Below are 14,902 nucleotides of genomic sequence, written 5' to 3'. Positions count from 1 at the left end.
CGAAGTACACCGAATAATTTTGGAAATATTGCCATGCAGTGGTACTTCTAAAAAATTATTACAAGTTCATGAAAAAAGATTATGACTTTAATAATTAATATTTGTAAAATTTACTACTTATGTGTAATTAATTTTTAGCTAAAAAAATTAAAATGTCACTAAAAAATCAAAAAACTAAAGAACTATACAAAAAGCTAAAGATTTCTGTTTATTGTCTACTTTTTTGCACTTTTTTTTATAAAAATCTGAAAAATTATTTCAAGTATACTAATTTTTTTTCACCTCACATTTTAGGTAAAAAAAAATCAAAATATTACTGAAATAGCATATTTCTAAATCAACCTGAATGAAATTTTCCCAATAATGTGAAAAAGATTTTATTTCGAAGAATTTTACAACACACATTTCGTATCATATGCATTATTAGTTACATTATTTTTTTTTTAGTTATGATTAATTTTTTTTAATTATAATATTATTTTAAAATATTTAATTATATCTAATGCTTGATTATAATTTTTTTAATTAATTCAAAAAATATAAAATTATTTTATTTTATTTTTTAATTATAAGAAATGAGTGTGCATCATAATTTTTTCCTTTTATTTAAATCGGCCGGGAAGTCGATTCCAATTCCCGCGAAATAAATTCCAATTCGCCACTCTGGCACGACTCCTCACCAAACAAGTGAGTTGGGGGAATGTAATGGGTAAGCACTAAACAAAGCCCACTCTGCCCTCTCAATCCACAATCCAATCTAACAACAAACCATCTACACATACACATACACATCCTAGAAAGCTCTATTTTCACCACCATTGCTCAAGTTTCGCGTATGCCTTTTTTGTAACTCTTGAAATGAGAAATGGAGATCGAAGCACTTCTCGAGAAGATCTGGGACTTGCACGACAAGCTCAGCGACGCCATTCATTCGATTTCCCGAGCTCATTACCTCAACTCTCTCAAATCCTTTACCAAATCCGACCACATTTTCCTCCCCCGCAACAAGAACAACACCCATTCCACCGACCACGACAATAATCACCGCTCCGGGTTCGTGTACGTCAAGGATTTTCGGGTCGACGATTACTCGGCGATTCAAGAGGCCAAGAGCCTCAACGCCACTCGTACTGCCCTCGAGAACCTCGAGGACCAGCTCGAGTTCTTCCACGTGAGTTTATTTTTTTTTTTTCCGGTTTCTTTTTCATTTCGTGTTGTTTTCTAGGGTTTTGTTTTTTTGTGTTTGGTTCCTGAGAAAGTGGGCGAAAACGATTCAAGTGACAATTAGAGTCCAATTGTTATCGTTATGGGTTTTTTTGAACGTTAAAATCGAAGGAATTGTGCAGGTTTACTTAAATTAGCTGTGCTGTGTTGGGCTCTGTTGAGCGGAGGTTTGTATGTTTTTATTTTATTTTTTGTTTGTTTGTTTGTCTTTCCTCACTTTCTTTGCAACCAAACGTTTTATTTTAATTTTTTTTATATTGTGTTTGTTTGTTTTGAGCTGCTACTTCGTTTAATTTTCTTTGGGCGTTATTTTGACTGTTTTATAGATAATGAAATTTCTATATAAATCGTGTTAATTGAACTTTATTTAAGGATTATTTATTTGTTTGTTAATTATTTTTTGATGAATAATTTGCCAAAATAAATAAAAACAACAATGTACCAAATGATGTTGAGCACAAACATGGATGTAGGTGCTGGTCGCATGCTGAAAAATTTGGAAAATAAAAAAAAAAATCAATATTATAGGAATATTTAGTAACATAGTCCAAAAATTATGAAGTTCTGCACTCCTAAATTTATAGGAATTTACACTTCCAAAATTATAACGGTTTGCACGCACATAAAACTATATTATAAAATTATAAAATTAGTTTTCTAATCGAGTTTTATCAAATATTACTTTTTGTGTATATTTTTGCCTTGGCATCTTTTTTGTTTAATGTGTTGACTATTGATTATCTAGGAAGCATGGATACTGAACATTTTTGTTGATAGATTTTAACGGAACCTTCCTTTTAAAATGAACATCTCCAATAACAAATTTTCTTTGAACAACTCTCCAGCAAAAGATCTCTATATGAAAAACACAAAATCGTTTCCAAATTATAGCACAAGGAACAATTTGAGGATTTAAATCTTCACTCTTCTTGTTTGCTATTATTCTTATTTTCTATCTTATGTGTGTTGTGTCATTTATTTTTATTTTTCTATACATTTATAATTTAATTTACTAATTCCGCTTGTTCATCATCCATTACAATTGGTATATTGACTTTGTTTGACATGACATTCTTGAAATATAATAGTGTTTATTGATAAATTGATTTGTTTGGTGTTAATTTTACATGTTTCAATTGTGCAGTGAAGCATGCAATTTCAACTATGAAACTTATCGAAGACTAAATTGCGTAATAAAATAGAAGATGATTTTTTAACTAGTTAGTTAATCACATATATGGAGAAAGACTAATTGTGTTAATAAAAATTGTGTAGTTAATGATAATATTATTGAATTTTTGGTGATGGTAGAAATTGATATTATATTTCAAATTTGTTGATAAATTGGAAGTTCCATAAGATTTGCCCCCCTAAGGTCAAAATACTGGATCGGTCCCTGTTGAGAACCTAGTTGAGAAACAATTAAATAAGATGAACAACATTGAGGTATCAGCTAGCAATCAATCTTGCTACAATGTAGCATTCAATGTATGAAGTTTTTGATAGGTCAGTATGGATGGGAATGATTTAATGGAAGAAGATGAAGATACTGAAAATGTTGCAAAGACCAAAAAATTAACTTAATATGTTCTTTTCCCCTCTCTCGGATGCTAAGAATGGAAGATATTTTAAAGAAAACTTCTAGGCTCAATAAGTTAATGATTACTGGCTTAAAGTGCTAATTCAATTTCAATTGGAGAAAACATTGAGGTGTGTTTGGGTCTTGGATTTGGAAGTAGAATTTCTATTGGGATTTACTTTGACTTCATGTTTTTAGGGTTTAGGATGCTACCAAGTGGAATTGGAATTTTGTTCCATATCTATCACTTGAAATTTAAGTGAATGTTGAAATCAACTAAACCAGTAGGTTTATTGTTATGTGCATATCCCATTTGTGAAGACGATTATAGGAACGGTTTAGTGTCTGCTCTATCAATAGGTTTTCTAATGCTATTAATTTTTTTTTTTTTTTTTTTTGGGGGGGGGGGGGGGGGTGGGGGGGGGGAGAGGGAGTTGAACTTGTGACTTCCTAGTGAGGAACAAAAGTTGTGGCCATCCTCTTTTTTTCTTGTCTCCTTGCGGCGAACAACTTCCAAAATTGGTGGCTCCTCCATGTTACGAGTCAGTGGCACCAATTCCATGTTCAGGTAAGTTTGTGGGGAAGAGTCCGTCCAGTTCGGCCTGTTCAACTAAGGTTGAGAGTGGCATTCCTATATTTGGTCTGGTGGTGTATTTGGTTGTTTTGATAGCGCCTCTATTCTTTAAGCAAATCAAAGTAATGTATTCCATAATGGAGTGTGTATGGGCTTGGAATTTACGTGAATGTGGATTGTGCTGAACTCTTCTTCCATCTTTTATGTATGCTATATGGTTTGATGGTTTTGAATACTAAAGCCAATAGCAGTTTTTGATTAATATGTATCCAAACTTCGATTAATCCCACCATTGCCTCTCTGCATGTTGTCTCACCAAATCACAGCCACCATAAGATAAGCCCTAAACCTATTGTAGCATATAATAAACATATATATATATATATATATATATATGTAGGTTTGTGTATATTTGTGTAATAGATATAAATCTTTGCTTATTTGTATAGTATAATATGTGTGTGAATATTGTGTTTGATGAGGATGAAGTGATGGTGATGGTAGTGTGGTTAGTGGTAGTGGTGGTGGTGGTGGTGGTGGTGGATAAGTGGAGGGAAGAATGAAGAATGGTGATTTTGCAGACAAGGGGAAGCTTAGAGAGAGGGGACTGGGTCTGATGATGGGGAGGATAGGAATGGGTGTTGTGAGACCATGAAATATCCTGTCACATGGATTGTAGAGATCCAACGAAGAAACGAGCTTTGCCCCTGTAGATTGTTATCTTGGGATGTGATATTTGTTTGAGCTGAACCCATTGTAGGCCTTGTTTGGGTTAGTCCCAAAGTTGATATATATTTTTTTCTGACTCCCACAATGGCCCCAAAACTCTCATTGTCTGCGGTAGAAAGAATGAGAGTTTTTCTTGCCGAGTTACACTATTCAAATAAATGTTAGGTCGCTTGATAAATGAATGGATCACTGTATGAATGCATGTATGTTCGAATGTATGTCCAAATTTATGTATATAAGGGAGGGGTGAGCTAAAGCCCAGTGAGTAATATAGTATAGAGGTTAAATAAATGAGGGCGATCATAGTACGAAAGCACATGAGTTCCAAACAAATCATAATGATGGGCCGCGGTATTGTTACCCCCGGGCAAGGGCCGTAGGCTGCGGTATTATGATCCCTGGCGAGGGTATAGGCCACGGTACTATGACCCACGGGCGAGGGTATAGGCTGCGGTATTATAATCCACGAGCGAGGGTATAGGCCGCGGTATTATAACCCCAGGGCGAGGGTGTAGTATATTGCCGAGTGCAAAGATTGCTTCCAAATATAGACTTTCGTGCCGAGCAAGAGATATTTCTATGTGCCAAGCATGAAAATGATTGCCTGAACCAAATAAGACAGATTAAATATGTAGATATATCAATTAAAAAAGTGGAAAGCTGTAAAAACTATAAGAATGACAGCAGTGTTTTAAAAAGCGCGCCTAGGCGCTAAGCGAGGCGAGGCGCAGGGCTAGGGCTCGAAGCAGACGAAGCGAGGCGCATTGCAAGAAGCGCACGTAAAGTGCTGAGGCGCGCGTCTTTCTCTGAGGCTCAAAGCGCACGCTTCATGCGCTTCGGCTAGGACTGAGTTGTTTGTGTACTAGCCACATAGGATTAAAACTCTTATACAAATCTGTTGGTGAGCCTCTTCGAATCGACAAAGCCCAAAATTTGTTGCGACCAAAATTTCGAATCGACGAAGATGTGAGCTTCAGGTTCGACATCGACATAAGCTTCAGCTTCAGGTTGCAACAAAAATTTTGTTTCGACATCGACGTGAGCTTCAGGTTCGTCTCTTTCGTTTCTTCTTCTCTCTTCTCTTCTTCGTCTCTGTTTTTCGTTCTTCTTCTCTCATCTCTTCTCTCTGTTTTTCGTTTCTTCTTCTTCTTCTTCTTCTCTGTTTTTCATTTTTTCTCCTCCTCTTCTTTCATCTGTCTTCTCTTCTCTTCACTGGTATCTGATTCAAAATTATTTTTTTTTATTCTTTCTTTATTTTTTCATTATTCTCTTCTCTAGTCTCTGTTTTTTTCTTGCCTTTTCTTATGTAAAAAAAAAAAGAAGAAAGAAGGAACAACCAGTAACTTGATGAGTCAAATGTCGAGTGCTGAAAGTGGAAGGAAAGATCCAGCATGGAAGTATTCAACAATGGTAAATCCCAGAAACTTAAGTAAGTTCAAATGCAATTTTTGTGGAAAAGAGATGAATGGGGGTGTCTGTCGAGTTAAGCAACATCTTGTTGGAGGGTATAGGAATGTGTCTGTCAATTCCTTATAGTTTAATTATTTGTGAAGTGTTAACCAATAATCATTTACAGCTGATTGGTAGAGTTCTTATGGTCATGATGCTCCTGAGTTGCAACAATTTGCCATCAAAGTTCTTAGTTTTACTTGTAGTTCATCTGGTTGTGAGCGGAATTGGAGTGTGTTTGAACATGTGAGTATCCGTTGTCAAATTTGGAGAACTCTAAAATTTTCTTCCGAATTTTTTTAGTTATATATGAATTTAAATGTTTTTTTATTTATTGTTGCAGCTTCACAGCAAAAAAGGAAATAGGCTAGCTCAAAAACGTCTCAATGATTTGGTGTTTGTCAAGTATAATAGAGCATTGAAATGTCGATACATTTCATGTGGCAAATTTGATCCTATCTCTTTGAAAAATATTGATGAAAGCAATGAATGGCTGATTGGGAGAATGGAGAATGAGCTTGTGTTTGATGATGATGATGATTCTTTGGGGTGGGATGATGTTGCTGTAGCTGCTGGAGTTGAGGAAAGTAGCCAAAGAACTAGATCAACCACAACTAGGACAACTCCAATTGGTTCAAGCTCACGTCGACTTGTAGATGAGGAAGAGGAATGGGAAGATGTAGATTTAGATGAGGAAGAAGAGGAGGGTGTGGAGGGATATAAATCCAATCATGACGAAGGAGATGATGGAGATGACGCTTATTATTAAGTTCTTAGACAATGCATCCATGGGACTAGTCACTAGATGTTTAGTTGTTTTCAACTTTGTGGATTACTAAGCTCTTATGTTTGTTGTTTGATGTTACTTTCATGGTTTTTGGAATGTTTAATATTGTTTTGTTCATTTTGGAATTCCATAAATTTTTGCTTATGTTGAAAATTGTGCTATATATTGTGCTATATTGATATTTTGCTTAACTTCTATAACTTGAGCCTCGCTTTGGTGAGGCGCGCGCCTTGCCTCGCGCCTCGGCGCTTAGGCTCCAGGTGACCTTGGCGCCCCGATGCGCCTAGAGCTTTTTAAAACACTGAATGACGGCACGCGCAAAAATATGCGAAGAACTACCGAGTGTCATGTATTGCCCCGAAACTGGTGCTTGCTTGGAGCTATGTGAAAAGGAGCGGGAGTTTGTAGCTCAAGTAAATGACGTTGTAATGTTTGGACCAAGTTGGCCGAGTATGCATGCATAGCAGAGGTGTCGAGATGATGATCGGTTGATATGCCCAATTGGAAGGCGAAAAATTGACTGAGATGTTCCAGTGGGCAATAAATGGCCAAGGTAACACAATGAAGGATCAGGGAAGACGGACGATTATTTCCTGGCCAAAATTGTATGTCGATCGGATAGGATTTGACCGTTGATTTTGTATTTAATGTTCCCGATTGGCCGATGTATTGATCTCAATATGCGACTTAGAATTTGCAAATTTGGACTGTACGGATGTGTTCAGAAGGCTCCAAATAGTTGGAAACGACCATTAGATCACTGTAATCAGACTCCTGATGGCGTAGTTGTAGCCAAGATAGAGCTGATGGCTCAAATCGGTTGAGAATGGTGCTCCACGAAGCACTGGATAATTGCTTGGCAAAAAATAAAAAGGAGTTGCTGGTTAGAATTGAACTTTTGCATGGTGAAATAATAACACTAAACCACGTTGCCATGACATATCCTTGTATATATACTTGGCACATTATATAGTTGAACTTGATTGTTTGGCTATGACATGATATACCTTAGCCGCAATGCACACAATAATTTCTTTTGTTTGCCAACTTGTGGTCGTCTTCTTCGGCAAAATAGGTGAATTTCTAGGCAAATTTCGCCTAGCTTGTACGGCTTCATTTTAGTTCCGATTTTGACGCGGTTTGTTGTGTTGGACTCTGCTCAATGAGTACTTCACACTGGTATAATAAAAACTTGGTTTCGACAACGTTAAAAATTGCAGTTTGTTGAAAATATGGGCTGTTGCGCAACTATCGGCAAGCATCTGTTAATTTTTGGCTCCTCTGGTTAGTGGCTTTGGACTCCTTGAGTTGACACGAATCCTCTGGTATTGTTAGATGTGGATTTTGGCAAGCAGAGATGCTAGTTCTATGTCGATGCCAAGATTAGTGTCGAGGAATATTGTTGCCGAAGCCGAGATATTAGTGCCAAATATTGTTGCCAAGAAGTTAGTGCCAAATAAGTTGCTGATGCTAGATAAAATGCAGAGTTGATATTAATAAGCTCTTGATAATATGCCGAATGATATGCCGAATTGCAACGGTAATATACCGAATAAGTTGAATTGATAATATGCCGATTTGCAGAGTTGATAAGATGCCGAGTAAGTTGCCGAATAAGCTGGATAAGTTGTCAAAGCTGAGTTGATATTATGCAGAGTTAATATGCAGTTGATATTATGCAAACAAAAATTGCCAAATAAGCCAATAAGTTGCCAAAACTCCTTGTAGTTTGCAGTTGATATAATATACGCGTGTCGAATAAAGTTGCCGAGGCTGAATAATATTGCTGAAACAGAGTTGATAATATGCAGAATGAAAAAGCCAAATTGCAGAGTTGAGCAACATTGCGGTATAATGTGTTGCCGAATAAATTGCCAAAGCCAAATAATGTTGATGCATGTTGATGAATTAATAATGGTAAACGCACTTGAGCTTTGTGCTCGACAAAAATGTAGTCGGTGAAAGAATGTGTTGGATGGGGGAATGTATTCGGCAAAAGAGCTTAGTGCACGTTGTTGGCTATGCATTCGGCGGTGAGAAATTGAAGCTATTCTCGTGGCCAAAGAATAGAGCTTGGAGTTATAGAGCTACCGAGTAGCATTGTAGCTTTGCCGAGCAGCGTGCTGTGAGTTGCGGTTGTGCTGAAATGCAAATACATGGTCTCGCTGTAACGTTGCCGTGTGGCCTCATTGAATTGCCGAACAACTCCATTGTTCATAAACTTATGATCGGCAAGTCTGTAATGGCATTTGTGCAAATTCAACATGTTGGTAGATATTCAGCATGATTGTGGCATTGCCGAATAACCAATGTGCTGCCGAGGGCGATGGATGAATTTCAATGAACTGGCAAGCCAATGGGCCAATGGCAACGCCGACTAACGGATTTTGCCAAGTAATGTTGCTTGGTAATGATGTTGCCGAATTGTGGAGTCATTCTTTGGCTTGATGGATGTAATTTGGTTCTTTGGTGTTGTCATGCCACAGCGTATATAATGAACGGGCAACTCTTGGCTTTCTTGCCTTGCCGAAACCCCTTAGTTGGACTATCTTCTTTAACTTGCCAAAACCTCTCGGGCGGCAAGTTGGCAACTTCTTTTGCTTGCCAAAATGCGTCTCTGGCGATTCCATTCGATAGCATTACTTTGGCGGAGCCTCACTTTGACAAAGTTAGCGAGGTTCAAACATAAATAAACTGTCATTTGAACTCTGCTCCTCAAGATATGCAACTATCACAAGTTTCTAGCACCAATACATGCAATGTATAACGTATAAATAAACTCCAAAAAATGCCGATTTCCGAGTTTTACTACTGCAACCCGTTTCTGAGAGAGAATAATTAATTATGGAGCAATATTTCTTCAAAAGCAAGTTCAAATATTAAGATAATTATGCGTCGAGTAAGCAATGTTGGCCAAATAATGATACCGAGCCGATTTGATGTAGGGAATGGAGAAATTTGATAGTATAGTAGAGGCAAATTTGATGCTTTTTTTTGTATGCACATATATCTATAAATTTGGTCAAGTCATTCAATAAAGGTTGGACACTACCTGTGAGTCTAAATGTATAAGATAGAATAAATAAATTGAGTTTGGCCGAACAATGTTGTTGAATTGCCGAAAAGATGCTCTCTTTAAGAAAAGTGAAACCCATTTGTAGAGAGAGAAAATGGAGATGCAAAAGTAGACCATGAATTCTATGTTGTTTTAAAACTTTTAATGAGTCATAGTGAACAAAAAGCTCCATTTTGTAAGCACAAACATATGTATCTCCAATCCAAGAACCAATCTTAAACTAATTTGCAGAGAGCAAGATCAACAGCGTCGTTAAATTTTTACTTACAAGAACATGTTTGCTTTTCTCTTCGTTGAACTTTTGCAGACGTTTCCCATTGACGGCGCTAATTGTGAGACCATGAAATATTCTTTTACATGGATTGTAGAGATCCAACGAAAAGATGAACTTTGCCCCTATAGATCATTATCTTGGGATGCCCCTTCTCTATATAGAAGAGAGGGGGTGGGGGGGGGGGGGGGGGTGTGTGTGATATTTGTTTGGACTGGACCCATTGTAGGCCTTATTTGGGTTAGTCCCAAAGTTGATATATATTTTTTTCTGGCTCCCACAGGTGTGGTGATGTTGATGGTAAGAGTGGAGATTTTGTTTTTTGTATTTAATTTAAGGGTTTTTTTAATTTTTTTTTGAAGCATATTTTCGTCATTTCAATAGCAATGTTAACACCATTGGGCTGATATTTATGACGGGAGGGCATTGTAATTTCAAAAACCAGAAGGGAAGTCTGTGTAATTAGCCTTATTACAATTTATGAAATTATAAATAAAATTTCTACCCAAATCGGTGCTTTCCCGTTCTGCATCAATGGGTGCCAAAAAAGTGTGAAGTATGTAAAGAATTGGTCGCACAATTAAAAAGTGGAAGGAAAACATCAGGCAGGAATGGAGGCAAAGTTGTTTAAAATGAAAAAGATAAAAGGAATAGAGGGAAAAGAAACAGGTAATTGTAAATGAGAGCCAGAATGAATGGACAGATGCTAAAAAGAAAAGGTAAAAAGGTGATTGCCTTCGGCAATGGTAAAGTTAAGGCTATGGGTAAGTGCACAGACGGGAGCAAGTGTTTCTGGTAGTAATGATGGTCTGTTAGTACAATGGTCCAACAAATTCCTTGAGTTATCTAAGTGGGAGGAGGACGATTTGTTAAATTATGCTTCTCCAGTATCTGATGCCAATTCTGTTAGGGACAAGACAACTGTTCTTGATGAAGAACAAAGGGCAGAACTCAGGGGTCGAGTTCAGATATCACACAAGCTTAACATCTGTTGGCCCTGGTAAGACAAGGGGAAAGTCAAGCTTGTGTGATTTGAAGGATTGATGGATTATTATGGGTTTAGTCTAGTATAGTTCCACTCAGATTATGTAGATTTTGAATAGGGTTTTTTTTGTCTAGTATAGTTCCACTTCTTTTATGATTTGCCTTTGTTATTTATCCATGTGCATGTGCATTGTAGACACTTGTATTTTTTAGTCACTTTGATATTTTATTCCACAGGCTGTACAAATGCAGCAGAGGGCAGAGAGAGATGCTGCAATTGCATGCCTAGAGCAAAGCCGGATTGTTCTTGCAATGAGATTGGCTGAACATCAAGGTAAGAAGCATAAAGTCATTGAAGAAGCTCTAGCTTTTGTGGGTGATGTAAGCACTGCAGGCCCTTTTATTCCACCTGATAATCTTTACCCTTCTGCTCCATATCCACCTGGAGAGAACTTTGTACAACATGAAGGGAAGAGATCAAGTAATCTCATCAAATTTCTCATAAATAGTTTCAATTTTGCCAAGAAATCCCTTAAACTGGATCAAATGGGTGGGATATTTGGCAATGCTGCTTTGGTTGCGATCAGCATGCTTGCATTGCTGCATCTTCAGCAAGGAGCTCGTGAGGTCAAGTATGTCTTAGACCTTCCACAGAAACAAGAAGATATTATCTACAGCAGAAATGCGAGGCAAGTTTCTTGGCGAGAGGGTTCTTCATCCAGTGATCATTTGACCCACATGGATGTGATGTTGGCTAGGGGCTAAAGTGAAGATAGGCTTATTCAGCAATTTTTCAATGTTTGAACTACTCTTAACCTTGTTAGATACCCACATGGATGTGATGTTGGCTAGGGGCTAAAGTGAAGATAGGCTTATTCAGCAATTTTTCATGTTTGAACTACTCTTAACCTTGCTAGATACGTGAAAGGGGCTGCAGTTGTGATGTTTGTGTGATTAAAAAAGCTTTGTTATCTGACGATTTCATACCACAAGTTAAGATGTGTTGATGTCAGTGCCAGCCACTTTTTGTTGTTTTTAGGTCCTTCGCCACCTTCTTTGTTCTTTAAAAATTTGATTGTATATATTCCAAATGTCTCTTTTCAATTCATCATGTGTCTGTTCTATTTTGAATTTACATTTACTGTTTTCTCTATAGCATTGTTCAAAAAAATTGAATTTAATGAAGGATCAGCATGTTGGGTTGTTGTTGTTGTACATGGACGGTTCAGATTCAGTTTTTAATTCAGTTTGCTTTTCCATAGAATGTCATTTCTATCATAGTTTAGGCACGAATGTTACTTCACATCAATGTCAAAAGATACTATGAATGCTCAACAAACTCAAAATCTAAACAAGGAAAAAACTTGAAAACTGATGACCAGCATTGAAAATATGTATAATAATAATAAAAAAAACAACTTGAAAAAGATTTCAAGCATGTCTTCAATTTTTTACCACTCTTCTAAGGCATTCTCTGTTTGATATTTGAAGCAATTGTGATAGTGATAGTGATGCAAGCATATCTACTTCTATCTACACTTCAGTTGGTGACCTTGCTCTTTAAGCAGTGTACACCCATGTGCTCTCAATAGTTATGATACAATGTTATAGAACAATTCTCGTTTGAAATATATTATTTTAATAATTTTATAAATGGACGAAAATGGTTATAATATTATTTTTATGAGATGGTGGCATAAATGTCACATATTAAATGGTATACAATTTAAAGCCTCGTTTGGAAGAAATGTCATCATCAGGTGATAAGGTGTAGCCTCATCGATCAACTTTTAAAAGAGCTTAATTCATAGGCGGTGGGTGAAAATTCATGAAGTCAAACTTAATCCATTCCATAGTTTTGCCAATTTTAGCAATTGACCCTCTTCCCTTCATATTTTGGCAATCAACCTTAATCGTGTGTTTGGTTAGCACATTTGAAAAGGGATTTAAAAAGAGAAAGAGAAGGGGTAGGTGAATGTGAATAAAATTATTCACATTTTATCTAGTTTCACACATCTTTTTCCTTTTCATTTTTAAATTTCTCTCCAAATTTTTCAACCAAATACAACAAAAATCTCATACACATGTTTTGTCTTTTAATTGATATATATTTATTAGTTCTATAGTTTGTATTTTCATGTTTTGTCTTTTAATTGATACATATTTATTAGTTCTATAGTTTGTATTTTTAGCATTACTGGATGGATGCGCAAATCCTTATAGGCAAATTGAAACCATTCTTTTTGGAAAAAAAAAAAAAAAAAAAAAAAAAAAAAAAAAAGAAGAAGAAGATAGAGTATAAAAAAATTCAAAAGTGCGTATTTGAAATTTTTTACATATGATAAATTAAAAATCTTTCTAATAATCATAGATTAAAAAAAATGTAAATTTAATAAACTTTACAGATAGGGACGGCAATATCCCCCCCCTCTCTCCGCGTCTCGTCCATGAGAAAATGGGGTGGTGGGTCTTGTTTTCTTCTCCTATCACATTTAGGGGTGGCAATGGGTAATTTATCTTGTAAGTATCTACAGAGACCTAATCAAAATATATGATTTTTTTCTTTTTTTTCTTATCTATTGGGTAAGGTAAGTAATATTTTTCAAATATCCACAGGGGATAGGTTAGGGATGGGTACCCACTAATTTCTCTATTTTTTTTTTTTTTTTAAGATTCACAACCAAAACTAAATATACATTCAATCTTTTTCCTTTAATTTATTTATTTATTTTTTCTGGTTCACAACCAACTTTTTATTTTTATTTTTAAGATCCACAACCAAAGCTAAATATACATCTAATTTTTTTTTTTTTTTTTTTTTAAAGTTTCACAACCATTTTTTTAAAATTTTTTTTAAGATTCACAACCAAAGCTAAATGTACATTCAATCTTTTTTCTTTTGTTGTTTTTTTAATTTTTTTTTAAGGTTCACAACCAAAGCTAAATATGCATTCAATCTTATTTTATTTTATTTGGCTCAACAATAAAATCAAATACACATTAATTAACATCGTCACATTATTCTTGTCAAATTTTATACATATTTAGAATTTTTTAAATTTATTTAAAAAAAATTAAGGATACTGTCTAATGCAGGTTTCGGTTTGCTTTTCTATGTTATTTTATTTTGTTATGTATTGTAATTTTCAGAATAATTTGCTTGTTCTGAAATTTCAATTAACGAGTATAAATCTATTTGTTTTATGTTATCACCCATATATGAATGTATTTGAAAATAAGGAAATTGTAGAGAATCGAAACAAGCATGAGTCGTGATTGGTTAGAAAGCATGGGTACAAAAATTTATTTGCTGGAAAAACTAAAAGGAGATACAAAGTCTTACTAAATAATTTTTTTTAAAATAAAAGAATTTTTTTTAGTTATGAACAGATTTAACTGAAATCAGCTTGTTTCCCAATGTTATGCTTCATTTATTTAGATAGAAAATATTTTTTAATGAAAAATATTTTTTATAAAAAAAATTAAAAATATATATTTTTATATTTGGTGGTGGTGGTGATGGAACGAAGGTGAAAGTAGAGATTGTGACATAGTGGTGGGGTGATGGTGGCAGTGATGATGGTAGTGGCTATGGTGATGGTAGTGTGATAGTGAAGGTTAGAATAGTGATGAGGGCGTTGTGAAATTAGTAAAAATTTAATTAAAAAAATATTTTTTGTTTTTTAAAAGTAACAAACAGCAAAATTCGTGGGGACTAAAGGAAGAAGATGGAGGATGGATTGTGTGTGGTAAGATATAAATATCTTAAAAATGAGTGGTTCAGATTTGTTAAAAGGTATAATTAGATTTTGGATTAATTAAAATGAATGGTTCAAATTTGCTAAGAAAAAGATGGTTTAATGTCTAAAATGTCAGTGACTAAGAGATCAACAAACAATTCTTTATTTATGCTCTGATGCAATTTAATATGAGTCTTATAACACTTTCTTCAAACAGGTTCTTTCACATTTTATTTCTTCAAACAGGCTTTTATAACATTGTAAGCAGGTTCTTATAAGATGTAGGGGAGAGAGTGAGAGTAAGAGTGAGAGAGAGAGAGAAATGGTTGTAATTTTTTTTAATCTTCTACATTCTTCCACATATTTTTTCAATTACTAAAACTTATTCGATTGTCTCAAAATTATATATTTGATTATTATAAAACAAACTTTTTAATTAATTAATTAATGTGTATTTGATTTTGTTGTTGAACCAAATAAAATAAAATA

At 35.1% G+C, this 14,902-nt stretch overlaps 1 protein-coding gene across 3 annotated transcripts; it reads left to right on the top strand.

Moving 5' to 3' along the window:
* Positions 1 to 649: 649 nt before the first annotated feature.
* LOC145797107 (plastid division protein PDV1-like) lies at positions 650 to 11,888 on the top strand. Of its 3 annotated transcripts, XM_082883412.1 has the most exons (3): positions 660 to 1,171; positions 10,911 to 11,449; positions 11,544 to 11,888. In XM_082883412.1, the coding sequence occupies exons 1-2, from the start codon at positions 866 to 868 to the stop codon at positions 11,436 to 11,438; spliced, it is 834 nt and encodes a 277-aa protein (XP_082739538.1). In that variant the 5' UTR covers positions 660 to 865; the 3' UTR covers positions 11,439 to 11,449; positions 11,544 to 11,888. The 3 variants fall into 3 exon arrangements, with proteins under 3 accessions (XP_082739540.1, XP_082739538.1, XP_082739535.1); XM_082883414.1 differs by lacking the exons at positions 10,911 to 11,449; positions 11,544 to 11,888 and adding an exon at positions 5,899 to 6,883 and having other exon boundaries at positions 650 to 1,171; XM_082883409.1 differs by having other exon boundaries at positions 661 to 1,171; positions 10,911 to 11,888.
* Positions 11,889 to 14,902: the final 3,014 nt, after the last annotated feature.

The sequence above is a fragment of the Camellia sinensis genome, chromosome 1, assembly GCF_055761805.1.
Source record: "Camellia sinensis isolate YWXY chromosome 1, ASM5576180v1, whole genome shotgun sequence".
NCBI classification, from domain to species: Eukaryota; Viridiplantae; Streptophyta; class Magnoliopsida; order Ericales; family Theaceae; genus Camellia; species Camellia sinensis.
The sequence above is the reverse complement of the archived record's forward strand: the minus strand, read 5'-3'. Positions and strand labels throughout refer to the sequence as shown.

Bases quoted from the DNA above. Each gene is read 5' to 3' on its own strand.
- LOC145797107 (XM_082883412.1), top strand. From the start codon at position 866: ATGGAGATCGAAGCACTTCTCGAGAAGATCTGGGACTTGCACGACAAG. The intron at 1,172-10,910 runs GTGAGTTTATTT...TTTATTCCACAG, and splicing joins ACCAGCTCGAGTTCTTCCAC to GCTGTACAAATGCAGCAGAG.